Source organism: Calypte anna, chromosome 4 (genome assembly GCF_003957555.1).
Source record: "Calypte anna isolate BGI_N300 chromosome 4, bCalAnn1_v1.p, whole genome shotgun sequence".
NCBI classification, from domain to species: domain Eukaryota; kingdom Metazoa; phylum Chordata; class Aves; order Apodiformes; family Trochilidae; genus Calypte; species Calypte anna.
The window spans coordinates 4,039,659-4,065,052 of NC_044247.1; the positions used below are offsets into that span (position 1 = coordinate 4,039,659).

Consider the following 25,394-nt stretch of genomic DNA (forward strand, 5'->3'; position numbering starts at 1 on the left):
GCAGCTGACCCCACTGCCACTTTTGGCATCACCTTGTGCTCTCCCTGCTGGCAGTGCGTGCTCCTGCTCACATGGACACCCAAAGGTGTCCCTTTCATGCAAGTTTATCTCGTTCTGGTCACAGTCAACATCTCCTTCCCATCTGACTCAGCCCTGGGGAAGGTCTCTGGGATCACAGATCAGCAAAGCTACTCCCTCACTCAGGACTGGAGGCAACCACTTGAGGATTTCAGGATGATGGGGGACAGATGGAAACCTAAAACTCTGACCCAGCTTCTGGCAAGGAGAGTCCATTGAGGCTGAGACTATACAGTTTGTGAAAAGCTGGGAATTGGGATTGAGCACTGAATAGGGTTAAAGAATGAGGGCTGGGGGGAGTTTGCTCTGCAGCAGGGATATAACCTAAAGAAGGGAGCCATAGCCCTGGTAGCTGCACTAAAGCCCAGATCACTTTTAGCCCTGTATCTCTCCCTTGGTCTTACAGACCAGGTCACAAGTCTTTCCAATTCATTAAAATGGGGCAACTGAGGCCAGGGAAAGCCCCACAAGGAAGCATGCACACCTGGCTCCCCTGCTGCACACAACAAAAAAGAAACTCCACTTCTGCTCTCTTGGCATCATGCTGGTATGACAGAGGAGGGGAAGAGGTCCCACCAGTCACCCTGGCTGTGCCACAGACACAGGTGGCCATGCTGGAGCAGGCACAGTGCAGTTCACCACCAGGACTTACTTTCTTGCCGTGTCACTGGCTCATATGACAGGATGGTGTCCTCTTGTCCTTCTGCAACAGAAACAAAGAGAGGCAAGTGAATGCTCACAACAACTTTCCAGCCCCTCTGCAGCCACAAGGAGCTGGCACCTGCCCCTGACAGCCACCACCAGGATTTCAGCTGATACAGAGCATGATGGGCGTGCATTTAGCAGCCCCTGATCCACATTAATTATTCAGCTCTGGATCAAGCCTCCTCTAACCCTCCCCACTGCTGTGGGCTTGGGGCCCATTGGGACACACCATCCCCTCTGTGGTGCAGACATCAGGTGTGCCACAGGTATTTAGAAGACCCGCTGAGGATAAGGCATTTGCCGTATCTGGGCCCTCCTGCTCTTGAACAGGCTTGGGCTCCAGAAGCCACCTATCCTACAGGACCAGCTTCTGGCCATTCCTTGCTGCAACAGGCACCAAAGATGGGTGACCATCATGAACTGTGAATTCAGAGCCCTGCAGCCAGGAGCAGGGAAGCAGGAAGGCTCAATCCTGCACCCTGGCCCCTGCTTCCTCCATCCCCAAGATGGGAGCAGGCCACAGTATCTCAGTGTCAATAGCAAGAAGGACCAGCCTCCAAACAGAACCAGGAGAGGGACAAGACAAGATGGAAGTGCCAAAACATGCACACAGATACATGGGTGCAGGGATGGGAGAGCAGGCAAGAAACACACTTACTGGAACTGCTTTCGCTGTCACTGGTGTTTGATGTCACGCCCTCTGCAAAGCAACGAGAGACTCCCTTCAGAAGGAGTGTGGGAAGAGGGCACAGGGGCACCTTGGCTGTCACCCAGCACTACTGACCCAGGGCAGGGCAGCACCAGACTCCTGAAAAGCCAGCGCCCTAGCATCCACTGGGACAAGCTTGCACCACGTGGGCCAGGTGGCATCACTTGCCCTTTGCTGGGAAACATTGGACATGCAGGAGGATGCTTGGCTACTCTGTGAGAAGGCAATAAGGGCAGGCATGTGCAGATGCTGGGCTTCCCAGACCAAGGAAGAGAAGATGGAGTGCATGGGGAGAAGGGTACAGGGAGGGGGGGGATGTAGGAGGAGGTGCAGCATGCACAAAGGGGACAGGGGAGGGCAGAGCCCTCCAGGGACAGGGGAACATACCTCTGGGGACAGGGCTTGGACTCACATAGACAAGACGGGACAGAATTTGGGGCTTTACTTGCTCAGGCTGATCCCAGTGCTGTTGCTTAGAGACTTGCTGGCTGCTGGTTGCCTGAACTAGGTGGGGGGTGCAAAGCCCAGGAGGTAACAGAGGGGCAGAGGGCAGCTGAGGGGCTCCTGCTATCATTGTGCAATTCTGGGTAGGTGATTCCCAGAGTAAGGCAGCAATGCTTCAAAACACTGTCACCAACCCCACACAGAGGGGACTTCTCATGGTCATGGCAACCTCCCACCTGGCACTGGCAGTGACTCGAGTCTCCGAGCACTAAACCATCAGCCAGTCCAGCTAGGAGAAGGAGGAAGAGGGGAATGAGGAGGTACAGCTCACCCTGTAAGGAGCAGGCAGCCCTCACCTGGGCATGGCCAGCATCCCAAAGCAAAGTCCCCCACCCCCTCCTGCGTGCAGCAGCAGCACCTTCTCAAGCACAGCAGCCTCCACTGGCAGACACAGCATTCCCTGGCAGAGGAGCAGTGCCCATGAGGCTCCTCCTTCCCTGCACCCAGAGAAGCACAGCTGCCATGGACAGAGAACAGCCATTCCCCAGGCACCATCAGGCATGCCAGTGGCAAAGTGTGAACTATGCACATTGAAGTTTGACTTACTCAGGTTCTTTGTTCCGTAATAATCGTCACTTAACCCAGGGAAGTCCTGATTTCACAGAGAGCAAGAAGGGGGAGAGGAGGAAAGAAGAGAGCATGGGAGAGGGCAGTCAGAGTGATGGGGGAGACAGAGCCAGACCAGCATTAGTGACATGAGTGCAAAACGGCCCAGAGCTGCAACTGCAAGTGAGATTAAATGTTTTCAGAGCTGACGCCATCAGCCTGCTGTCAACATCTTGCCTTGTGTGGCTGGACCCGACCCCAAGCTCATCCTCTCTGTCAAAGACCCCCCAAGAGCCACTGGGGTCTGGGAAGGGCAGGGTGGCCATGGCAGCATCTGCTGGCACTAAGTGGTTACAGCAGGCTGGGCAAAAGCATTTCCCTGTGATGCCTCATCTGTACTGTCAAGGTGGATACCTTGCCAGTATCTTGCCTCTGCATTCCCCTAGAACAGCCCAGCTTCTCTAGGGGCATAAATAGCACAGCCAGCCTTTTAATGCAGGGGCAAGTTTCTACCCACCTGTGTGTCAGCTGCCCACACTCCAGTGCTTGCACAGGCTCTGAAAAACCTCTACTGCAAGCTGGGATGAACAGCAGTAGAGCATAGGCAGGGAGATAGCTGGGGGTCTGTGACATGTTGCCTGACCCATTCCTGGGCAATACATCACTGCACTGCAAGGCTGGCCAGGAGCAGTGCTCCTGCAAATCCCCAGCTCCAGCATGGAGCATGTAGCCTAGTCTTGTCCAGGCACTATGAGATAAGCAGACACAGACTAAACTCTCACCCACAAGACAGACTCACGCTGGCTGCTAAGGTCATGGCAGCAGAGGGATGGAAAGCCCTAGGAGCAGCCAAGCATCAATCTCCTGCCTCTGCATCATGCCCTGAAGAGCCCTGGAAGGGGAAGGCACCAGGGCAGAGACACTGCTCTGCCTTGGCCACTTCTTCCCTGAGGTGTGAGGACAGCATTTCTCTAGGTGCTGCCAAAGGCATGGGTGCAGTTTAGCATCTGGAAGGAGGAGGGACTTGGTTTAGCAAGACACTCCAGTGGTGCTTATGTCAGGACTTGGGGCTACAAGCTGAATCCCCTGCCTTCACTGGGAGCCCCAGGGTGCTGCCAGTTGAGAGGTGGGGACCCACCAACATCTGCTGCCAGCTACCAAATATGTGCCTTGTTTGCAGGTGGGTGGCTCCTTCACCAGCAAAGGCATAGGTTCCCTCATGCCCATGAGATTTAACCTGCAGGAAAGGCTCTCAGACATGAATACGTAGCTGCAAGTAACTTGTAGGGGGGATGAGGTGTGCAGCCTGGATGTCCCCAGCCCCTCAGCCCTGAGAGGGACAGGAGAAGCTCTGCAGAAGGAGGCCAGCCCCTCATCACAAGGGGAGTAGCCTTTGACAGATGGTGGGAGGGAGCAGAGCCTGCAGCAGAGAGGGGAGAACAGGGGGAGGCAGAGCAGGGGTTAAGGTGGGTGTAAGGTTGTATGAAAGGATGAAGACATTGAACATGAGATAGAATGAGAGAACCATCCCACAGCTACTTTTATTTAAATCTCTGTTTTCTTCCTAGCTGCTGGCACAACTCTGGAGCACAAACTCTAACATGGGCAGATACCAGGACCTCTGGCTAGAGAAACATGCCAAATCTCTCCTCCCAAGACAGGGAATCTGAGGGTCACACACTTGCCCCCTCTGGCCAGCTGCTACTTACGTTCCTGTCCACTGCTCTCCTGGACCAGGTTCTCTTTGCTCTTGTAAAATGGAAACTTTCGAGAGAGGCGGAAACTCTTTTTATGTTTCGTTTTGATCGACTGAAGAACATAGAGATGGAAGGGAGGACAGAAAAAACAATGGTGTTTAATGTGTGAGGGAAAAATTAAAATGAAGAGACAATGACATGTGTCAGGGCAGTTACCCTCAAATGAAATAATGGAGATTACATGAAAACTGTAATGCAGGAAAAATAAACGAAGAGTGGAGAAACATGTGGTAGGGATGCTGGCATGCTGATGGGGCAATCAGCAGCTCTGCAGGGGTAGCCAGGCCATTCTCTCTTCCTTGTCTGCTCAATGAGTGAGCACAACTGGCATGGGCTGCTACTTTCACCTGCATGAGCTGCCCTGCAGTTAGCTCCCAGTCATGGGCTGCAGTAGGATGGGCTCTGCTCCCCCACCATTCCAAAGGGTCCTTCCCCAGCACTTTTGCACCATCCCAGGCTCCCCTGCTCACCCCCTGCACAGTCACAGAGGATTCATGCAAAGCAGATGCAGGCCTAGGATAGGTCCAGTCACACTGCTCATTGCTTTGGGATTGCTCCAGCCACCACACCTGCAGCTCTGGCTGCTGAGGGTCATCCTGCTCCTATTAGCTACTAGCTGAGCCCTAGCTTGGCACTTACCCTGTTGGACTCAATCATGCCAGTCCTGGCATGGAACTTCACCGTTTTCAACCGTGCTCTCTCCTTCTTTTCCACCCTGTTTAAAAAGTGAAAGGGGAGAAAGAGCTAGTCCCATGCATGTGTCCTCCATGAAGCCCACTTGGCTGCTCTGTGCACCCCTAGGTGGTGGTCCCCTTGCTCAAAGGCAGCTCTTTCCTAGAGAGGAACAGAGGTGGAGCCACCTGCCTGGTGTCTTGGCAAAGGCCAGTGTCTGCAGAAGTAGGAAAGGACAAGACAGCCTTCCAGAAGAGGAGGGATGGATGAGAGAAATGGGGCTTCAGGCTCTGACACCTGAAGGCAGTGACAGCCAGCTCCTCTGCTGTGACTTGCCATCTCGTGGTTCCTGGCTCACAGAGCTGGACAAGTTGTCAGCAGACACAATGAGCAGCCCACAGTCAGTACTGTGACCACTTTACCTCTTGAAGCCCCAGACTGGCTAATACCAGCTCTCCAAAGCTTTGGGGGCACAGAGGGGGGCACACCTCCTCATCTGGAGTCTCTCCCAGCTTTAGAGAACTAGGGAGACCTGCACACAGTCCCAGCTTGCAACCAGAGTGCCCTTCACACTGCACAGCCACAGTGGGGCAGGTGGGACCGGGATATCCCACCCTGAGCAGATCCCCGAGGGCTGCAGGGCTTGCAAAGGCTGAGGGGTTCCAGGAAGCAACACACACAACAGACCCTGCTGATAGACACTCACCTCTTCTTGCTGGGGATGACCCCGATCTGCTCACTCTCACCATGAGGAGTGACAAGCCTGGCTTGCCACCACTCATCATCGGAGGCGTTGATGACGTGCAGGATGTCCCCATAAGAGAAGCTGAGCCCCTGGCTGGGCAGGCAACTGTCTCGGGTCCGGTCGTAGTCAAAGAGAGCTCTGTGGAGGAGCAGAGGACCAATGCATTTCCCAATCACACCCAGGCAGTGAGGGCAACAGCACTGCCAGCTTCCTGGGGCACTACCACCTTAATACCTTAAAGGATTTACATCCAAATTTTGGGCAAGCCTTCTGCTGAGGCAAATCATGCCATACACACCCTCCTGCTGGCAAGCTCAGAAAAAGCCACGAGGAGTGCAATGCAGGAGTGACAGTGCTGGACCAAAAAAACTTGCACTTGACCTTAGCTGTGAGAGGCACACAAACCACAGAGGCACTGAAGGTGGCTGTGGCTAGCGGGCAGACAAAGCCCATGCAGTCTCAAGAAAGCAGCAGTGTGCAGGAGGGCAGCAAGGAACCAGGTTATGGCTCCCCACCACCCTCCCCAGCAGCAGGGCCAAGGAGCAGGATGGGCAATATCAGACCCTACTGCTGGTGGGCTGTCACATAAGCAGAGACAACCAGGCACTCTGAGCACACACTTTTATTTATGTACAAGGGTGTGTTAGTCCAGAGCCTGTGAATTAGGGATGTATTTTAGGGTATATAAACCCTGCTTCCACAACTGATCCTTTTCAGACTCCTTAATACTTTCCCCGAGAACAATTTAAAGTGATCTTCACTATTAAACTAACAAGATACAGAAAAGAGTTTGTTTATTTTTTTTTTTAAAAAGGAGCACCAATACCCTTCCTGCTCACTATTACACACAGCACAGTACAGTACACCTGTATCTACAAGCCGCTCCCACTGGCTTCCTGTGTAACTCATTCTAATAATGTCAGATATCAAACTGCATCTGCTTTGAGATATATATATATTTATCTACACATACACACACACACTCACTTTGCAATAAACCAAACCAAGGGAACAGTCACTAAAAGCACCACAGCTGGCAGCACAACCCCTGTGTTTGCTCCTGGGACATCATCCCCCCTCACACCCCAGCCCAACACAAGCCTGAGCACTGCAATGCCTGGATTGCTGCTAGTTTAATCCTGGCACTAAAGAGCCTTTCTCAACCAAGAGAGACACTCCCTGCCCTGCTAATTACCACCTTTCATTGCAGGGACTTCAAAGAGGGTCTGAAAGCACCCTCTGTGCAAATAGAAGGGCCAAGGGATCAAGGAACAGGTCCCCATGGAGCAGAAGAGCTGGGAGGGCATTTCTTTAGCCAAATCCCTGCTCCAGTGCTGCCGAGGGAGCACTGACCAATGAAACCCTTTGGGTCACTGGGGAATGGGTCAAGGCAGCTGGTCTTGAATGGGAAGGAAGAGAAGAGAAGAGGGGCTGTAGCTCAGAAAAGGCTCCTTGGGATGAGACCTGATGTAGCTGTATGCATCCAGGTACACGCAGCTAGCACATCACATTACTCCCTCTTTCCCACATTGCTCAGGGCTGAGGTAGCTCTCATGCTCAGTCCCTTTGCACTCAAGCACAGTCTCCAGCATGCTGCAGCCAACAGCAAAGCACCACAGGGCACTTTGGCTGAAGGCAAACAACATTCTTAGGCAGCTACCAGCCAAAAGATAAGACTGTGCATGGCCAGCAAGTCCCTGCAAGGCCAGCACTGCTGGAAGCACAACTGGTCAGGCCAGTTCCCAATCCAAGGTAGGCTGTGGGGCACCCTGCCTACATGTCCTAGAGCAGTACTGGCCCCATGGCTCCCTGTCCACAGCAGCCACAGGGCAGGCACAGCAAGATTTATGCAAGGGCAGGACACCTGGGAAGTCAAAGCACAAGGCATTTTCTTCCCCAAGGTGTGACACACCTGGAGACCAGCCCCTGGCTGTGTTGGCATCAAGGATCCATCATGGCTGGATGTTCCTCAGGTACACAAGGTGCAGGTACCAGATGGCAGCATGGTTGCTCTCCTCTGCCCCTGGGCTGGCTCACAGCACAGAGCAAGAGCAGCCAGGAGAGCAGATGGTTTGACTGGAGGGCAGGGCAGCAGTGCCAGGGACTCAGCATGGCCTCTTCCTAGTGCCCAGGCACATGCCTGCCTGCCTGATCCCCACCCCTGCCCCAGTGCTGGTGGACTTTGCCCTGTGGCAGGGCAGGCTGGCAGGCAGCAGATCAACTTTCCTCATCTCTGCCTGTGCTGTTCAGCTGCAGCTCTGAAACACGTGGTGACCACCAGCACCTCCAAATCAGCTCCAGCAGGCACTCAGGTGCCCAGCTCTGGCCATGTTGATGCAACCCAGTCTCACAAACTTGACTGAAGCAGCTGGGCAGCAAGTCCTGCAACTGATGTCTTGTCCACAGTGCAGCAGCTCAGCTGGTTTCAGGTAAACTGTGCTTGAAACTACTCTGCCCAGAAAGGCTGGGACAGCCTGGGTGCCCAGCAGCTCTTCCAAGAACATTTACAATGTGCATGGCCACCAGAGAAGGGGATGGTCAGAAAGAGCCATGCTGAGGGAAAGGTCTCCTCTGGGATCACCTCTCAGCAAGGTGCTGCTCAGCCATGTGGGTTTATAGGAGCTCACACAGCGCTGCAGAGGACAAAGCCACATTAAGGGATGCATCAAAAGATGTGTCAAACCACAATGAGCCTGGAAGCAGCAGACCCACAGGCTCAACTGAAGCTGGACCTAACCTAAACCCTGTTCCACCCACGAGAGTGCCCATTGGACAGCAAGGGAGCAAGGCAGAACCAGGAAGACGTTTGTTCATTGCATGATCCTAGAAGGGAGCCCCGAGATGCTAATATCAAGCAAGATGTCTGCAGAGCCTCAAGGAAAGGCATGAACTGTAGAAACTTGGAGCTGCAGCTCTCACCTTCTACTAGGCCAGGTTTGCACTAAGAAGGCCCTGTGAATGGGGCTGCTGAGACTGATGCCTTGGCCCCTGTCATCCTTCCCACACGGAAGGAGATACATTCCTTGCTCCTGACAGCCCCCCAACCCCAACAAGCTGTGCAGGGCAAGGATTTACAGGATTATTTTAATTAAGAAAATTACTCACTAGCTGTCATCCCACTTGTGCTGTGGAAGGCAGGAGGTGGCAAGAAGCAGGCAGTGAGTGAGGGCTACCCTGTCAGTGCAGGACTTGCAGCTCTTAGAGCTGCATGTCTACTTGACCCCTGCCTGCCCAATGCCTGGCTTCAGACCAAAAGCACACTGAGGGCTCAGAGCAATAATCCTCCTAAGAGCTCATCTCCCTTCCAGCAAGATCCTGCCACAGTAAGGGCAGGAGGAGATGGGAAGAAGCCTGTTAGCAGCCAGTGGTTCAAAGATAGCACCCTGAATGCTGCCCTGAGCTGTCCAGAGCATAAGTGATGCTACATGCCCAGCATTTCCCCATTTCCAAGTGGGCTGGCATGGTCAGGAGCTGCCCAGGCCTCTATAGAGATATCTGTGAATTCCAAGGTGGAGTGGCCCTTGAAAGAGTCACTTGAGTTCAGAGCACCCAGCCCTGGCAAACAAGAGCAGGAACACCACTCTTTCTGCTGCAGCCTCTGGGCTTCACGATGCCTCTGTCACACTCACTGCCTTGGCCTCTGAAGCACCCAGGCTGAACTGTCACATCCCACACTGGGGGATATACTCATCCCACCCACCTCTGACTGTCTGGAGCAAGGTAGCAGGCAGGTTGGGGTCAGCCTTACCGGACATAGAGAGATCTCTTCTCGCTTGTCCGGAGTGAGCCGGAGCCAGAGCTCATGCTGCTGTTCATCATCTGCTCCCTCAGGTCGTGGATCTTTGACTCGAAGCGGCTGTACTCTGTGAGTAAAGAGCTGATCAGTGCAGGCAGGAGCTGCCCCTGAGCTACACGTCTGTGCTGAGAGGCAATGAGTCTGTCTGTGAGGCATCTTGCCCATGTGCCCGTCCATCCCCACACACGAGAGACAACAAAGTCAGAGAGGCTGCAGCACCCTGTGGGAATCCACACCGGGCACCAGCTGCTCTGAAATTCACCCCAACCCTCCACAGGCAGTTTGAGCAAGGGCTGCCGAGACCTCCACCACTGCTGAGCTGCAGTTCAGTGAGGGAATGGGTGGGCAGGACTCAGCAGGGTGCTGACCTACAGAGCAGTTCAAACAGAGGAATAGAGCCCCTCCAGGAGATTGTGAGGAGCAGCTGACACCCTGCTTCCTGCTGCTGCACCAGCCCAACTTTCAGCCAGGTATAAAGGCTGGGCCAGCAAGCAGAGGGTGGAGGCACCGGCCCTGCTTACCCAGGACTGACCAGGGAAGTTTTGCCAGGTGCTGAGTAACTGTGGCATCATGACACCAGGGAAACTGCTGGCACTGTCACAGCCCACCCTAACAGTTCTCACCTGGTACTCTTGATTTTGTCCCTTGGGCACAAACTGCAGTGATGGCCCCATATACTGGCAAGAAGGAACCAGCCTCATATCTCCTGTATGAGTTGTATACAAAGCCTTCTCCACAGCCCAGCATTTTAGATGTGGTTTGGGGATTATTATTTTTTTTTTTTTTGTGACCCAGAGCACAGCAGCTCAGCAGAAGCAGCAAGCACTTGGCTGCAGAGCAGAGCCCCAACAGCATGGTGTATTTTGCAGGATGCTGCCTGCCTTGCAGAGATGCATTGCACAGGAGCAGCAGGAACAAACACACTGCTAAGGAATGCACTGTGGGCTGTGTTTGAGAACGAGCCCCTCACTCTGAAATGGAGAAAGTGACTCTCAATGCAGACACTTCTGCAGCTACATCTTGGCATTTACTCACTATCCAGTCATTCACTCTGCAGGCTGGACCCACCAAGACATTCCCTGGCCCAGCACTCTGCCAATTATGCATTTTTACTTAAAGACTGGAGAAAAAGAAAAAAAAGGAAGATACACACAAAACCTGCCAAGCAGTACACTGAAATTAAGCCCTTCCTTGTGCTGCAGGGCATCAAGAGGTGCTACCCACTGAGCAGGGTCAGCCACTTAATGCAGAGGTCACCAGATCCCCAGTGACCCCAGTTGCTCCAATGTCAAGGGATGCCCATTGCCCCTGACTGCTTGCTGCTTGGATAGGGAAATGCAGAAGTGGCCGGGCAAGCAGTGCTTTCACACTCATAAACCTGCACTGTGGTTTTACAGAGCTCCTAGCAGAGTAAGGTGAGCTTCATCCCACTCTTCACCTCTTGCCCCACACCAGAGTGGACCACAGCATCTGCAGTGCAGCTCATTCTGCCCCAGGAAGTTCATCAGCTCTTATATCCCAGAGAAGCATTCATCAGAAGTAGGTACAGATGCTCCATAAATCCTCTTCAGTATGGAATTATTATTTCCCTCAAAAAGCTAAAGTGGTGCTACAACCCCTGACCCCAAGTTGTCCCAGACCCTGCCAGGGGCACTGACTCTGCACAATCCACACTGAGGGGATCACTGCTCCCCACCAGGTGGGCTCGCATCCCTTCCATAACACCCTTCTCCACGAGGAGCACAGTGTGGAGGACAAACCACGCTGGATCAGGCAGGCAGCAAAGTGGCAGGGGCAGGGATGTTGTGAGGGCAACCTTTGGGTGTCACTGCCCTGCCACCAGCCATGTCCCCTGCATGCAACCCAAGGGCAGAGCTCTCAAACACCCTGCCTTGGCCAGTGCACTCCATGGAAAGGGGCTTTCCAAATTTTGCTGAAGTGGCCACACTGCTTTGAGGGACTTGGAAAAGTCATACCTGCATGACAAGCACAAGCCAGGCTGGATGCAGCAAACTGAAGAACTGAAGTGCTGCTCTGGCTTATCCCCCAGAGAGCAAGCACAACACCCTAGGGTCTCTCAAGGAACCCCCAATTTACATTGGCTCTGACTGTGAGAAGATGCAGGACAGAGGAGAAGCCAGCCTCAAAACCAAACCTACCACCTCCACCACCACTCTCCCAGTGCAGGGGAGGCAAGGTTACTCCAGGATCGAGCTTGGAAGCTGCCACCAGCCCTCCTTATCTGCAAGCTGTAGCAGCCTCTGAGACAATTACTGGTGGTTAACCCTCAGCAAGCAGCACTCCTGCCTTTGCTCTCTGGCTCATAGCTCTGCACCCCAGAACATCTGCACAGCTTAAAGTTGCCTGGGAAACGTGCTCATGGATGGCATGGTGGGGAAGTGAGCCATGGCTGAACCCCATCTCCCCAGCATTCCCATGGGTCTCAGGTGCTGGACACACTTACAAAAATGAAAAATATGCAACAGGTGACTCAGCACCTCTCACCACAAGTGTCCCTGTGGCGCTGTGCCACGCACCAGGAGGTGCAGGATGTTTGCTATAACCACTCAGCAACTCCATAAAAACACTGCTCCACCCTCCCACCACTTTTTCCTTCCCTGTGCCTGATCCTGGACCACAGAACGAGTTCAGTGCTGTGAGCAGGCTATGCCCCAAGGGCACCCAGGTCACAGACCATTAAGATGAGGCAGGGATCACCTGCCTGCACCAAGAGCCACCAGCACCAGCAGTGTGGTGCAGCTGTAAATACATCTAGTGGAGCTAAACATGACAGTGGGCTTGCAGTCAATTTCTGGGCACCAGGAGTCAGTACAAAGGGAGAAGGCACTAGTAGAAAAGGAACTGCATTGGAAAGCAACCCCCAAGGGTACATAAAACCTTGTGTGCTTACCTGATTCTCTCCAGCATGCAAACCTGCAGGCCAGGCTGGCTCTGCAATGCCCTCAGCAGAGCCCTGGGCTGCCTGGCCACAGGCTCCAGGCCAGATACCTGCAATAACTACCCTCAGCTTTCCCCTCCCCTTATCACCCTGACCCCACACACCTTCCAGCAGAGGGGTTAAAGTACAGACAGGTTCCTGCAGGCACACATGCTGCAGGCTCAGGTGACTGGAGGGGAGCAGGACAACTGGAAAAACTTGAAGGCTTTTTTAAGAGTCACCGCACAGTCCCGGCACTTCCCTTTGAGTGACGAGGTCAGAGAAATTCTGTTCTGTGAATTTTTGTATTTTCAGGCAAGGAATACCAAGGCTTTGTCGTGTGGGGCATAAGGAAGGGAAATTGCCAGACCCAAGTGCTAGTGACAGCATCAAACAAAGGTCAGGGTGAAAAGTCCTCAGTGGGAAGCAACCTCAGGAACAGCTCAGAGGCACCATCACAGGGATCAGCCTCCTCTTCCTTGACAGCGTGCAGCAGTGGTCAGAGGCACTGCACTCACTAGGCACAGGTGTTCAAAGGAGACAGGAAAGGAGCTCCTCTCTCTATCCTGGCTTTATCTTTGCTTCTTTCAACTCCTAGTGCCTGGCAGAACCTCACAAGGAAGGCTCCTAACCCCAAGACCTGCACAAGTAGTCTCTTTGCTCCCCTAGTGAAGTCAGATGCAGAGCACACCTGCACTCAACCAACACCCTATGGGCAAACCCTACCAACACTTGCGTACAAAAGAGAGGTGCCATCCTTCTCAAAACCCCTTTCCACCAGAATCTGCTCCTTTGGACATTCCATAATCCCCTTCTCCCGCGCTTTCTACAGCAATGATGCACACAGAAGACAAACATTTGGGAGCAAGTATCACCTCAAGGGGACCAAGCTTTACCTGCACCTGGGGGTTCATGCCAGGGAGACCTTTCTCCTTGGCTCCCAGGCTTTCAAGCCTCTGAAGGGCTGAGGTCAAGTCCCAAAAGACATAAGTCTGTATTTTGTAGCAGCAATGCTGCCCCCCAGCATGGCTGCAGCCTGTGTGCTGGGTGCTGCTGCCTGCACAGACCAGCAGCCATCATGGACCCAGAAACACAACAGCTACAAACCACTGACATTTCAGCCTTAGTCTAAAAGATTTTTGTCCTGCTTGACATTTAGGAGCCACTCTTGGTTGGTGTCTCTGCCAAATCTCAAGTAGCATGGGGAGCCAAAACCACAGAACCATTAAAGTGCTTCCCAGAAAGAAAGAAAGAAAAAAAGAAAGAAAGAAAAAAAGAAGCCAAAACAAAAAAAACCCCATACCTACAGCACACCCCTTGAGCAGCACTAATAGCTCTGCAGCCCAGTGGCCTCTGCCATGGGACAGAGGAGTCACAGCAGGGACAGAAACCCTCAGGGCAGCACCCAGGGATGCACATGAGGGGGCAAAGGGCATGGTGGTCTCAGTGAAAAGGACCAGAACTGCTGTGGGAGAAAACCAGTGGGGCTCAGGAAAGCCACCTGCAGCAGGGAACATGAATTCCTGCATCCTGGCACCAGTACCTTGCCTCCTGGGACACGGAACAGCCCGGCAGCACACCCGGGAGCAGCTCATCACTCCCTCTCCCCAGCTCTTGCCCTTCCCCACGGGTGACACCTCAGCCCCCACAGCTCTCTTTCTGCAGCAGCCCTCCCTCCACTTGCTGCCCCACGCAGGACCCAACCACCCCTCGCGGGACCACCTCCCCCAGCACCTTTGCTAAGGGAACTAAAGGCCAGACGGGATGCTCAAGAGCCGGGAACGAGCACTCCTCTCAGAACCGAGGCCACAGTTCCAGCCCGCTCCCCCACCCACCCGGAGTCCACGGCGCTGGGGAGGTGGGGGAGAAAGGAGCCGTACCCCAGGACGACGGGCGGCAGCTGCAGCCGTGAGACCCTCCAGGGCACTCTCTCGGTCGCGGCTCCCCCAGCAAGGCTCAGGGGACCCCACAGACCGAGGCCTCCGATAAACAGCCAACCCCGCCCCCCTCGAAGCGAGGTCCCCCCCCATCCCGGCCCAGGCCCCGCCTGTGTCGCCGGGCCAGCTGCAGGGCCGGGAAGGCGCAGGCGAGGTCGGCGAAGCCCCGCTCACCTGCAGGCCGGCGTGCGGCGGTAGCAGCGGCCGCAGCCCCGGACCGGCCGGCCCGAGCACAAAGCGGCGCAGACCCCGCCGGCGGGACCCCCCCGGCCCCCACCGCCCAATCGGCGGCCGCACCTCCCCGCGGGGCCGCTTCGCGCCAATGGGCGCCTCGCCGGCCGCCCCTCCCCCCGGCCTCCCGATCCGCGCGCCAGCCGCCCCGCCCCGCCCCCTTCATCTGCACGCGACGCCCCGCCCCGCCCCCTCTCCCCTCCCCCTCCCCTCCCTTGTTCCCGCTGCCGGTTCCCCGGTCCCGGTGTCCGGTACCTTCGGGCCGGTACTGTGCGATGATGGTCACCGTCTGCCCCGCCCGCTTCAGCGCCGCTGCCGCCTGCTCATGGCTGGCGTTGCGGAGGTTCACGCCGTTCACCTGCCGGGACAGAGTGGCTCCGTTGGATCGGACCGACGCGCCCTGCCCTGTGGCTCGGCCCAGCAGCCCTGTATCGGTACCCGCAGTACGAACTCTCGTCACCCATCCCCTAAGCCCCCAGGATCGGCATCTCTAGAGCATCCCAGGCACCGGGGTCCCCTTTGCGGGCCATGAACCATTCTCCGGTACTCCACTGCGGGACAGATCCCGGCACCCACTGCTCCCGCTCCCGTTCTGTGCACCCAGGGGCCACATCCACGACCACACTGGGGCTGGACACCCTGCCGAACCATATCCTGGGTGGCAGCGGACAGGTGTCCTGGGGGTGCCCTCCCGGGAATACTCACTGAGAGGATGCGGTCTCCCCTCCGCAGCTCCCCGCTGAGGTCAGCAGGTCCTCCGGCCAGGATGAAGGACACGAAGATCCCCTCACCATCTTCCCCTCCGACGATGTTGAAGCCCAGGCCAGTGGAACCCTTGTGCAGTATGATTTTCCGGGGCTCCCTGGAAGGAGAGATAGAGGATGGGGAGACATCAGGGTGAGGAGCAGCAAATCTGGTGAATTGGCTGTGCCTGTGCTTCCCAGGACACGAGTGGGTCTGGAGTCACCCTGCGTGTGACTCAAGCCCTCAGCACAGAGGAGGCCGATAGAGAAGAGGTGAGGGCACTTGCACAGGTGACATGAGACAGAGCATCCATCCGCCATGAAACCACACCCAGAAGCATCGGACTGAGGCAGCATCAGAGGCCACGAGCCAGGGCATCAAGGCTGGCACAGCCTTGCCATGCCAGGGGGATCAAGCACTTCCATGACTGTGCAGGATGGCAAGAGTGCCTGCAACCTCATGCACCTACATGCCACAGTCCTGTGCAGCTCAACAGAACTACTAAATTTTTGTATGATGACTTAATTCTTTTAAATTAAGATAGGCAGGCAAAGGCAGAAAGATTGCCTAGCATCACAAAAAGCCTGCATCAATTTTTGTCTGGGAAAAAAAAACCAAACCCGATGGGAACAATGGCAGCTCCCAAGCTCAATTGGTGGATTAAAATACAAGGCAATAAATGATACCAGACAATTAGCACTGGCTGGTGATCACTGTCAGCCAGCACAACACTGGGGACCACTAGAACATCTGCTGTGGTGACTGGCTGGATCCCAGGCCCTCCAGCAGGTACACAAGGGCCAAGGACCTGCCAGAGAGCTCAGCAGCTTGATCGGTTCCACACGTGCTGGGGAGCAGAGGAGGAGCTCCAGGACATGGTAGGAGAGATGTTTGAACCCCAGAGGTATGGCACTGGCCAACAGCACCTGCAGTGGACCTTGAAATTATGGCAGACTTTTGCTAGGGAGATCCTGGGCCACCAAGGAGGCTGGCCCAGCTGCCCCCTCTGTCACCCTTGGCTGCTGGTGACAGCTGGGGAAAGAGTGAAGCTCGGGCAGCACAAGTGGAGTAGGGACCCAGAAGAGTAAAGTTTGGCTGAACAGACAGCACGAAGCCTTGCAGCCTGGCAGCATGCTTACAGGCTCATCCAATGAAGTATCTTTTTCAGCCCCTTGGATAAGTCTGTAACACTTGGATAACTGCTGTCACACAGGCAGATGGGAGAAAGTTTTGGTGCTTTCATGGATGCAAGAGGCAGGATTAACTGGCAGGGACATGCACTGGCACACTAGGAAGCGTTGCACCATCCTTCCAGGGTTCCCATAGGCTGAATGCCACTTTGCTCCATGTAACCACCTGATAAAAACCAAAAGGAACAGGAGACAGACAGAAGTGCAGGATGCCCTGCAAGAAGGTCTTGGTTGGTTTCTGCCCTGCTCAGACCCTGGGCTTTGTACAATTCTCCTGTCTCTCCCAGCTGCTCCTGCCTCTGTCCCCACTCCTCCCACCAGGCATAGATAGCAGCATCCTGGTCCCCTATCAGAGGTCAAGCGTCCTCCTATGGCCTTGCCTCTGCCTGGAAGCGGTTAGGGATGACTGGATATTGATGGTGAACATTGCAGTGTGGCAGCCTCTGCTGGCAGCAACAGCTGGGACGTGCAAGGGACAAAAATGTTCTCAATGCCCTGCACCACAGCAACCGGAGCTGTTTCCCAGACCCACACACAGGTGTTTTTATGGAACAGTGCTGAAAGAAACCTTTGCTCTGCTTGATTGTACCAATCTAACTCCCCGGACTTGGGGGAGCACCCAAGAGAGGGCAAATTCACAGCCTGGCTCCCTATGCCTCCAGGTCCACACACAGCCCCTTGCCTTCAAACACAGAGGTACAGCAGTCATAACTCCATCTATCCATTTCTGATGAGATAAAAGCTGAATCTACCTTGTGACCTCCAGATAATACCTGCTTTATCCTTATGGCCTTTGGATGCATTCCAAGCTCTGAGCTAAGGGGGACTCAAGCCTCAGCTGGATCATAGCGTGGGGCTGGGACACACCAGAGGAGACCAGGGAAACACCATGGCTACCCCATGTCCTCAGGATGCCACCAGTACTTGGCTCAGGGGCCACTGTATCAGGGCAGGGAGGGCTACAGCCATCACTCCCTCTGCAGCAAAGCTATGTTCAGGGATAGAGATCTCCCAGGAGAAGAAATAGGTCAGATCTATGGGTCTGCAAACCCTGCCTCCAGCTAGCTGATGAACTTGCTCTGCCCCTTGGGTTTTGCTGCTCTCCAAGCAGAGTGCAGGAACCACCACCCCAGCACCTTCAGCACCATGTGGACCAGACAGTTTGGTTACAGGAACCAAGAAGAGCAAATGAGGCCCTGGACAGGCACATGTCATGTCTCACTCATGACACACCCTCTCTGCTTCTATCCTCATCCTGGGAGGCCTGGATCCTGCAGGCAGATCCCATGCTAGACATTGCAGCATTTGCATTGGAACCTCAGCACAGACTGACTGCAGGAGTTCTGTGGGGCTGTGCTGGGTCTGAGTTGCAGTGGTGGAACTCATTGGAAAACATGCTCTGGTTCCTGGCCCTGGTTGCTCCTCCAGGGTCACTGGAGCCATGTCCATGTCTGCAGCAGCACTTTCGCCTATGTGAGGGGAAAGAGGATCCAGGCCAGGACCTTTGCTTCTAGGGAATGCCTGGAAGAGCTGCTGCCTTTGTCCATACCAGCATTCCGACCACACAGGTTCCAGTGCACAATCTTGGTGATGCAGGACCCAACAGACCTGCAGCCATGAAGCTGGGGTGTCGGTGCACATGAGGTTTTCAGCACAGTCTGGGATGGATGAGGGGGTGCGGAGCCCCCTGTAGGCTGCGAATCTGGCCGAGAGCAGGGGGGCTATGGCTGAGAGCAGTGGCCAAGCCTGTCTCCAGCAGGGCAGCACTATCCCCTAGTGGCCACTGGCACGTGCTGCATCAGTGCCACGGCCAAGACACCGCTGATGCCATTGCCACTGGGCTGCTCTCTCTGCTCTCTGGCCCACAAACAAGGACGTTGGACACTGTGGTGGGATCGAGGCCCCTGGCAAGAGACAGATGGTGGGTTGTCCAAGCGCTGGTACAGAGTCCCTTCCGTGGTGCAATGTAATGGCAGAAAGCACTGGTCCTGCATGGGGCATCATCCTCCAGTGCCCCAACAGCACAGGATTTCCTACACTCAGCAAGTGTAGGCTACAAGAACCAGCGTTTTTGGTGCTGAGACCAGACAGGAGAGATGAGGTGTGGGCAGGGGCCTGCACAGGTCACAGTACATAGAGGCATCAAGCTGCAGCCAAGCATCAAGAAGCAGGCCACTCCCTGAGAGGACAGCAGACCTGACACCAGATGGCAACTCTGTCATTTGCCAGCATCCTGCAGAACGGGACAATCCCAGTCGAGGCTATCACATCTTCCATTGAAAATGCAACCCCAAAACCAGTGTGCAACTTCTCTCCTAATTGCAGAGCCAGTTCTAAGACTAACCTGAGTGCCAGCCCTAAGAATACAGCCTGAGCCCTAGAGCCCTGGCCCTGGGGATACCAAATCCAGAGCAGGCTCAGCACTGGCCCCAGGGCTGTTGCAAGCAGAGGGAAAGCTGTGAGCCCAAGCAAGCAGAGCAGGATCAGCGAGTTCTCACTCTCTTATCCTCAGCATGAGGCTTTTGAGAAGTTGTACACCAGATCTAGGCTCAGAGCAACATCTCCTTTGTGTTCCTCTTTATTTCCTGAGTTCAGAAAACAAACCTGCTTGAGCACTGTAAATTATGCTAGAGGGGCAAAGGGGGCCATGCCAGGGCTGCACAGGGGGCTGTGAAGCTCAAGGCTGGCAGCTGGTGAACTGGCACCTGGTTGCAGGTGTTTTGGGATGCTGTGCTTGGGGAGCATGGGAGAAGGAGCCCTACTTTTACCCAGAGCTGTGCTCTCTCCCCAACCCCTCACCAATGCTGCTTATATTGAATGGCACCAGAAGGGCAAGGGAACATCTTATGTTCCAGGTATTGTGAAATAAGAGAATGAAGCTGAAATGCAGATGTGCAAGGCTCAGGGATGAGCAGGAGAGGGAACAGGAAAGGGGGGGAATGCATTGAGCTAGAGGGTGAGCACAGAGCTCACTGTGGGGGCTCCAAGCTTTGCACCACGCATCCACAAAAAGGCTTCTGGCTGAGACTCTCCACCAGCAGTGGGGATGAGGTCAAGCAACCAGGGTTGGAAAGAAGGAAGGAGGAGAAGGAACTAGGGATGCTCATGCCTGGTACCCACCTGGTGAATTCCTCATCCCCAATCATGTGCCGAGGGACGGGCGAGTACCGGGATGGGGTCACCTGGGCAGGGATGGGGTAGGCAGGCTTGCTCTCCATGCTGCCCAGGTAGCCCAGACTTGAGTTATGGCTTAAGTGGTTGTCAGTCAAGGCTGAGAAGGCTGCAGGGAAGGAGAAGGGCATCCATCAGAAGTAGAAATCCATCTGCAATGCAGATATGGAGACAGGACCAGCCCAGCACTGCAGGCCACTCCAGCATGCTCTGTCCCCCCTAGCCCAGCAGTGCCTGGGGTGCTGTGCCAGTGGTTGGCATACGTACTGCTGGCATAGTCGGGGGGCGCATACATGTCATTGAGGTGGACATTGCCGGGCTTGGCCACTTTCAGGTACACCATGTCAGAAGTGTTCTTCAGGGCAGCTACCGCCTCCTCGTGCCGCACATCCTGCAGATTGGTGTTATTCACCTGCCAGAGGAAAGGAGCTGTGTGACACAGGCAGGAGGGCAGGGGCTGATGCAGCCCTCCAGAAGTGGAGTGGCTTCCCACAGGGTAGGTGTTGCAGTAGCTTTGGAGACAGGGTTTGGCCTTCCAGTTCTGCCTCCCACACCACTGACTCAGGGGGATGCCAGGTAAGGGGCATGGGGTTGCTGGTAGGAGGGGTGATGGGTTTTGGGATCAACACCATGACCAAGATTCATCTCATGTCTGACTGTGGGCATTGGGCTCACCGCAAGCAGCCTGTCCCCAATCTGAAGGCGTCCATCCTTCTGGGCAGCACCTCCCTCGATGATCTTGGTGATGTAGATGCTGTTGTCCCCTGGGATATGCTGGTTCCCGATGCCCCCTGCGATGCTGAACCCCAGGCCTGAGGGAGATTGAGAGGTCAGGTAAGGTGTGAGGAACAGACAGATGGATAGAGCCCCAGGCTGGCACCATGGCACCTCTGTCTGGCAGGGCTTCCCACCCTGCCCTAACCCCAGCAGGCAGTAGGCCACCCAGCTGCTGCATGGGGACATCCCAGCCATTGTGCACTGCACCATAGGCTTTCCCACAATCTGTGCCCCATAGCATCCCATGCTGCTGGACCACCCTGTGCCATCCTGCACCTCACATCCCACATCCCCTGTGATGCTGCCTCACACCCTGTGGCATTCCTCATGGAGGGGCCACCCTGCACTGGGGTAGCAGAGCACCCTGGTCCTGTGAGCTGTGAGGGATTCACCTTTGGGGCCTTTCATGAGGTTGACCTCCATGATGGTCTCCGGTGGGGGCTGCCGGCGGCGCACCACGAGTCGCACCACGGGTCCTGCTTCCTTCAGGGCCTCCACAGCCTTACTGTGCACCACTTCGGAGACATCCACGTCGTTCACCCGCAGCACACAGTCATTCACCCTGCAGGCAAAAGGTGGCCCTGAGCTCGCCTGGGGGACTCTGCCTGTACCACCCTCCCATTGACACTTCTGCCACCCTCCTCTGGCCACACAAACCCTTTTGTGACAGAGTTGCTCAAGCTGGCCAGATCCTGCTCTGCCAGGGTGAGAGTGGGGTCACTCCTAAAGGGGGGAGGAAGTGGGATTGGACCCCACAGTGTGACCCTGTTGAAGATGGGAGATGAAGGGAAAGGAGATGGCTGCAGACAGGGACAGGGGATTGCAGGAATCCCTGTGTTGAGAGGACACAGCTTTGGGGAAGGGATGGGGTTGGTCCAGGGACCATGGCAGGGGAAGGGGGGTAGGAGCTGTCCAGAGGGTCCCTGGGGAGATCCTGGGTGACACCCTGATGAGGTTGCTGCCCTGGCCTTGTACACTCACCCCAGACGGCCGTCCATGGCTGCTGCTCCCCCGGGGATGATTTTCGTGATGAAGATACCTGGGTCATCTGGAACGTGAGGGTTGTCAATTCCTCCTGCTATGCTGAAGCCGAGGCCAGAGTTACCCTGTGGGAAATCAAACACCGCATCTTTCCCCCATGGACAACTGCTTGCTGCTGGCCCTCCTGAAGCAGCTCCCTCCTAGCTGCAGATTCTTGGGTGCGGGAGCCCTTACAGCATCTGTCACACCTCAGGGTGCTGAGCTCAGGGGGCAGAGGGATGCGTGGCCAAAGGGGAGGCTGCTGCTCGTCAGCTGAGGCACTCGGTGTAGCAGCATGGAGCATCAAACAGATGGAGTGGGAGCCGCCAAGGACCTCCCTCGCCAATGCGCCTCTGCTGAGAGGCTCTGAGGCAGGCAGTGAGCTGGGGGAAGAGGGGGTGGTCCTTGGCAGAGAAAACTCCACTAGCTAGCTGCTCCCTAGGAGGAGACACTGATGCTGCAGCTGCATGGAGCAGTGGGGCTTGTGCCAGTCATCAGCATCCCAACCCTGGGGCTGTCCTGCCCCCTGGGATGGTGCTCTGGCACAGGCAAACCCTGGGACCACCAGTGTCGATGTCACAATTTGCAGGACTGGGTAGAGGGAGCTGTCAGGATGGAGTGGGGTCTCCAATTCTGCCTCCTCTTCCTCTCAGTCATGCTTGGAGTATCACTTGATCTTCACCCTGCTGAAGTTGGCCTGGGGGGAATGCAAGGGCAATGCTGCATCTCCAGCCCCATCTTGTCAGCATCCTAGGACAAGCAAGTGGCCACAGTCCTGCACCACTTCTTCTTACAGGATCTCCATTAGTGACACACTCACAGGCACTGCTTCCAGCTCCATGTTTAATGCAAGTGGACAACTCCTGTTTTTTCTGCTCTGCCTTGAAAATCAGATGGCTCCTTGCCTTGTTTTTTCAAGTGGAAGAGCTCCCACTTAGTCACATCCTATTGTGCCCACTTCTCATACACAAATAGGCTCAGGCCAGGCATTTTCCTGGCTGCCCACAGCTCCAGTGCTCAGTGTTATGTGATGGGGAGCTGTGACTTTCTAAGGGAACTGTGGCCAGGAGGGCCAAGGCTCCCTGGGATCATCCAGCACCAGCAGCCAGCTGGGCCTGTGCTTCTTCACAGAAATTTGGGCTCAGCATCAGCTCTTGAAGAAACACAGAGGTCTCTGCTCTGACTTTATACCACTCATGACGCAGTATGTGGCACTCCCAGTGCCTCTCACTACACTGTGTTCCTGGATGCTCTCCTGCCAGCTGGGATCTGGATGGCTAATGATGAGGAAGCACTCAACAGCAAAAGGGTCTGAGGCTGCTCTCCTTCCTCTAAGCTAGATTCTGTTTATACTGTGCCCAGCCCAAAAAATCTGCTATCACCAGAGAACCAGCCTGGCCCTAGCAAGGAAGGTGAGGCTGTACAAAATGGTCCTGAGCCATTTGTTGTGCCTGTTTAGAGGTGTGCTCCAGTGCCAACTACAAAACATGCAGATTTCTGGGAGGTAGTAACTTCATTTTGATAAACCTTGAAATGGAGTTCAAGGAATTTCTCAGCTGGAATCGGGGTTGATGTAGACACAGGGGTGGCTCCTATTGCAGACACATGTATGGTGGGTAAGCCCAAAGCCACACCCTCCTGCAGATGTTTTTTCCTCAATTACTGCCCCCAGATCATTGCTTCATTTGGCCTTGTCTTGACAAGGACTAATAACAGTGACAGACCAGCAATTTTGGGGTACACTGAGGCCATCTCTGTGAGTCTAACACCTCAGCAAGGGGACAGCCTCACCCATAGGCACTAGGGTGCTGCTTCTGCTATAAGATGGGGCTGTTGTATCCCACTGGGGACCAGGTGAAGGGGAAGGGCCTGGGTATGGTCCCTGACTACTAATCTGTAAAATTCCCTTATGATTTCTCACTGTTGGAGAAGAAATCTCTGAGCCTTTGAGATGGGGGCATCAATGAGTGCTGCCTCTCTGTGTGACCATGCCAGATCCCTTCCTGCTCTTACTGTGGACTTAGGACAGAGGATGCACTGAAGAATCCCTGATAACAAGGCTTTTGCCTCTAAATAGGGCCTGCAGCAAGAAGCACTCAGCCCAAAAAAGGAAGCATCCCCTGGGCTGGTTTTGTCAGGCACGCCAGGGAAGTGGTGGGTGAGGCGGCAGCCCTAGATAACCTTCCATCCACCCACCTCTCTGATGCAGAGCCAAGGGGAGGAGGGAGATGACTAAAGGCAGAGAAGAACAGAACAATGAGCAATGCATTTTCCCCAGTGATGCTGTCCATGTGGTAAAGCAGAGCCACTCGGTGTGGCAGCAAGGAGGAGGAAAGGTGTGCCACAGAGTGTCCCATCCATCCCTGCTCAGTAGGTTTGTGCCCATCTCTTGGAGCAAACTTTGAGCCAGCTTTTCCTGCTCTCCCTCCATCCCTGCTGGTCTCTGGGCACCAGGGGAAAGCCCTCCCTGCCTTGTGTAGTTCCAACTTGCCCCTGGGTAAGCCCCATCTGTGGGGGAAAGCTAATTTGAATCACAGCTGGGTACGGTGCTGTGCATCAGCTCTGCGTTGACAACAGACAAGAAAAGGCTCAAGCAGATATTCCCCCCACTGTGGTCCAGTTTACAAAAAAACTTGTTCTTGCTGCTTAGCATCTCCAGACTGTGTACCACAAGAGATGGGGAGTTCGGTGACGGGGAGGCACCAGTCCCCCATGCCCAGCTGTGGGGTGAGCCTGCCTGTGTGTCTGCACAAGCAGAGCTCCCTACACCTCCATTTTCTGGTAAAGGTGGTGACAAAGAGCTTCCTCCCCCAGTTCCATAGTGGGTTTGTGAGGGTGAGGGTGTGAATGAGGGAGGAAAGGCAGAAGCTCTCCTCCTCCCTTCTGGAGGGGTCTGTGAGGGCAAGAAGCAGCAAGCCCACCTCTCCCTGCACTGAAAAGGCAATAAAGGGAAGGCAGGTGCAACACCCCCAAAAGCCTTAAAAGAGAGTGGGGTGCAGAGACCAAACTTTCCACATTACTTGGCACAGGGATGTAGGGGGTTGCTGGCTGTGCTGGTAGGAGGGTGAGTGGGAAGAGGCAGCAAAGGCTGCTGGTGGGTAAGTAAAGAGCACTTACCCTTTCCAAGACAATCTCCTCGTATTTGAACATCCCATCACTGCCATTCACCTGGGGGAGAGAAAGACAGTGTTATGGCTCTGTGCTGGTCCTGGGGGAATTTGTTTTTCCCTTCTAATAGCTGAATATCAAGAATCCAACCTAAAAGCTGTGCCATCATTGCTGAAAAAACCTTAAATGCAATTGCTTGAGCTTGGCCTGGAATTAAACCGTGTGCTGCTTTTCTTTCTGGGCATGAGCCAAAGCCCACTGACTTTAATGCACTTCAGTGCAAAGTCTTTATTCTCCCGCCCCATTTCTCCAGGCATGAAAAGGAACACAACTCAAAGCACAAAAAGAAATAATGACTTTGCTACACAGCATGTAATTTACCTTGGGAATTCACTGCTGCAGGAAGAAAAGGAAGTTGGTCCATTTAAGGAAAAAAAATAATGTCTGTACATAATCAACACCTTTAGCAGCTTGTATCTTTTAAGTCTTTTAGTGGCATGACTGTGTTAATGATGAATTCCCAATAATTTATTCTACAGAATTAGTTGGGTGCAAAGGAAACAAGGTGTGAGTGTGGGACACAGTAAGAGGGGAAAACATTATGATGCCCTTATATAAAAAAAAAATGGTGTAGCCTGTCTCAGTGCTATACACCATACTGATCCTCACGCTTCAAAATCTCCCCTATCCACAGCATCAAAGCAGGGCTCTGGGAAACCTAATGGCCTGAAACAAAAGGGATGCAACTATAGGCTCTAAAATGTTA

General features: G+C 54.6%; 1 protein-coding gene across 4 annotated transcripts in view; it reads right to left on the bottom strand.

Moving 5' to 3' along the window:
* The window catches only part of DLG3 (discs large MAGUK scaffold protein 3), a 76,426-nt gene that overhangs the window by 4,336 nt on the left and 46,696 nt on the right, over positions 1-25,394 (bottom strand). For 2 of the 4 annotated variants that reach the window (XM_030449027.1, XM_030449026.1), the window contains 14 exons: positions 24,638-24,688; positions 21,482-21,606; positions 20,893-21,062; positions 20,399-20,535; positions 19,991-20,135; positions 19,673-19,832; positions 15,324-15,480; positions 14,874-14,976; positions 9,465-9,579; positions 5,678-5,854; positions 4,939-5,014; positions 4,252-4,351; positions 1,442-1,483; positions 731-781 (listed from right to left, as the gene is read on the bottom strand). In XM_030449027.1, the coding sequence (XP_030304887.1) occupies positions 731-781; positions 1,442-1,483; positions 4,252-4,351; positions 4,939-5,014; positions 5,678-5,854; positions 9,465-9,579; positions 14,874-14,976; positions 15,324-15,480; positions 19,673-19,832; positions 19,991-20,135; positions 20,399-20,535; positions 20,893-21,062; positions 21,482-21,606; positions 24,638-24,688 (1,609 nt within the window). Of the gene's footprint in view, positions 1-730; positions 782-1,441; positions 1,484-4,251; positions 4,352-4,938; positions 5,015-5,677; positions 5,855-9,464; positions 9,580-14,330; positions 14,403-14,561; positions 14,648-14,873; positions 14,977-15,323; positions 15,481-19,672; positions 19,833-19,990; positions 20,136-20,398; positions 20,536-20,892; positions 21,063-21,481; positions 21,607-24,637; positions 24,689-25,394 lie in introns of those variants that run through there. The other 2 variants (XM_030449028.1, XM_030449029.1) reach the window with 2 other exon arrangements.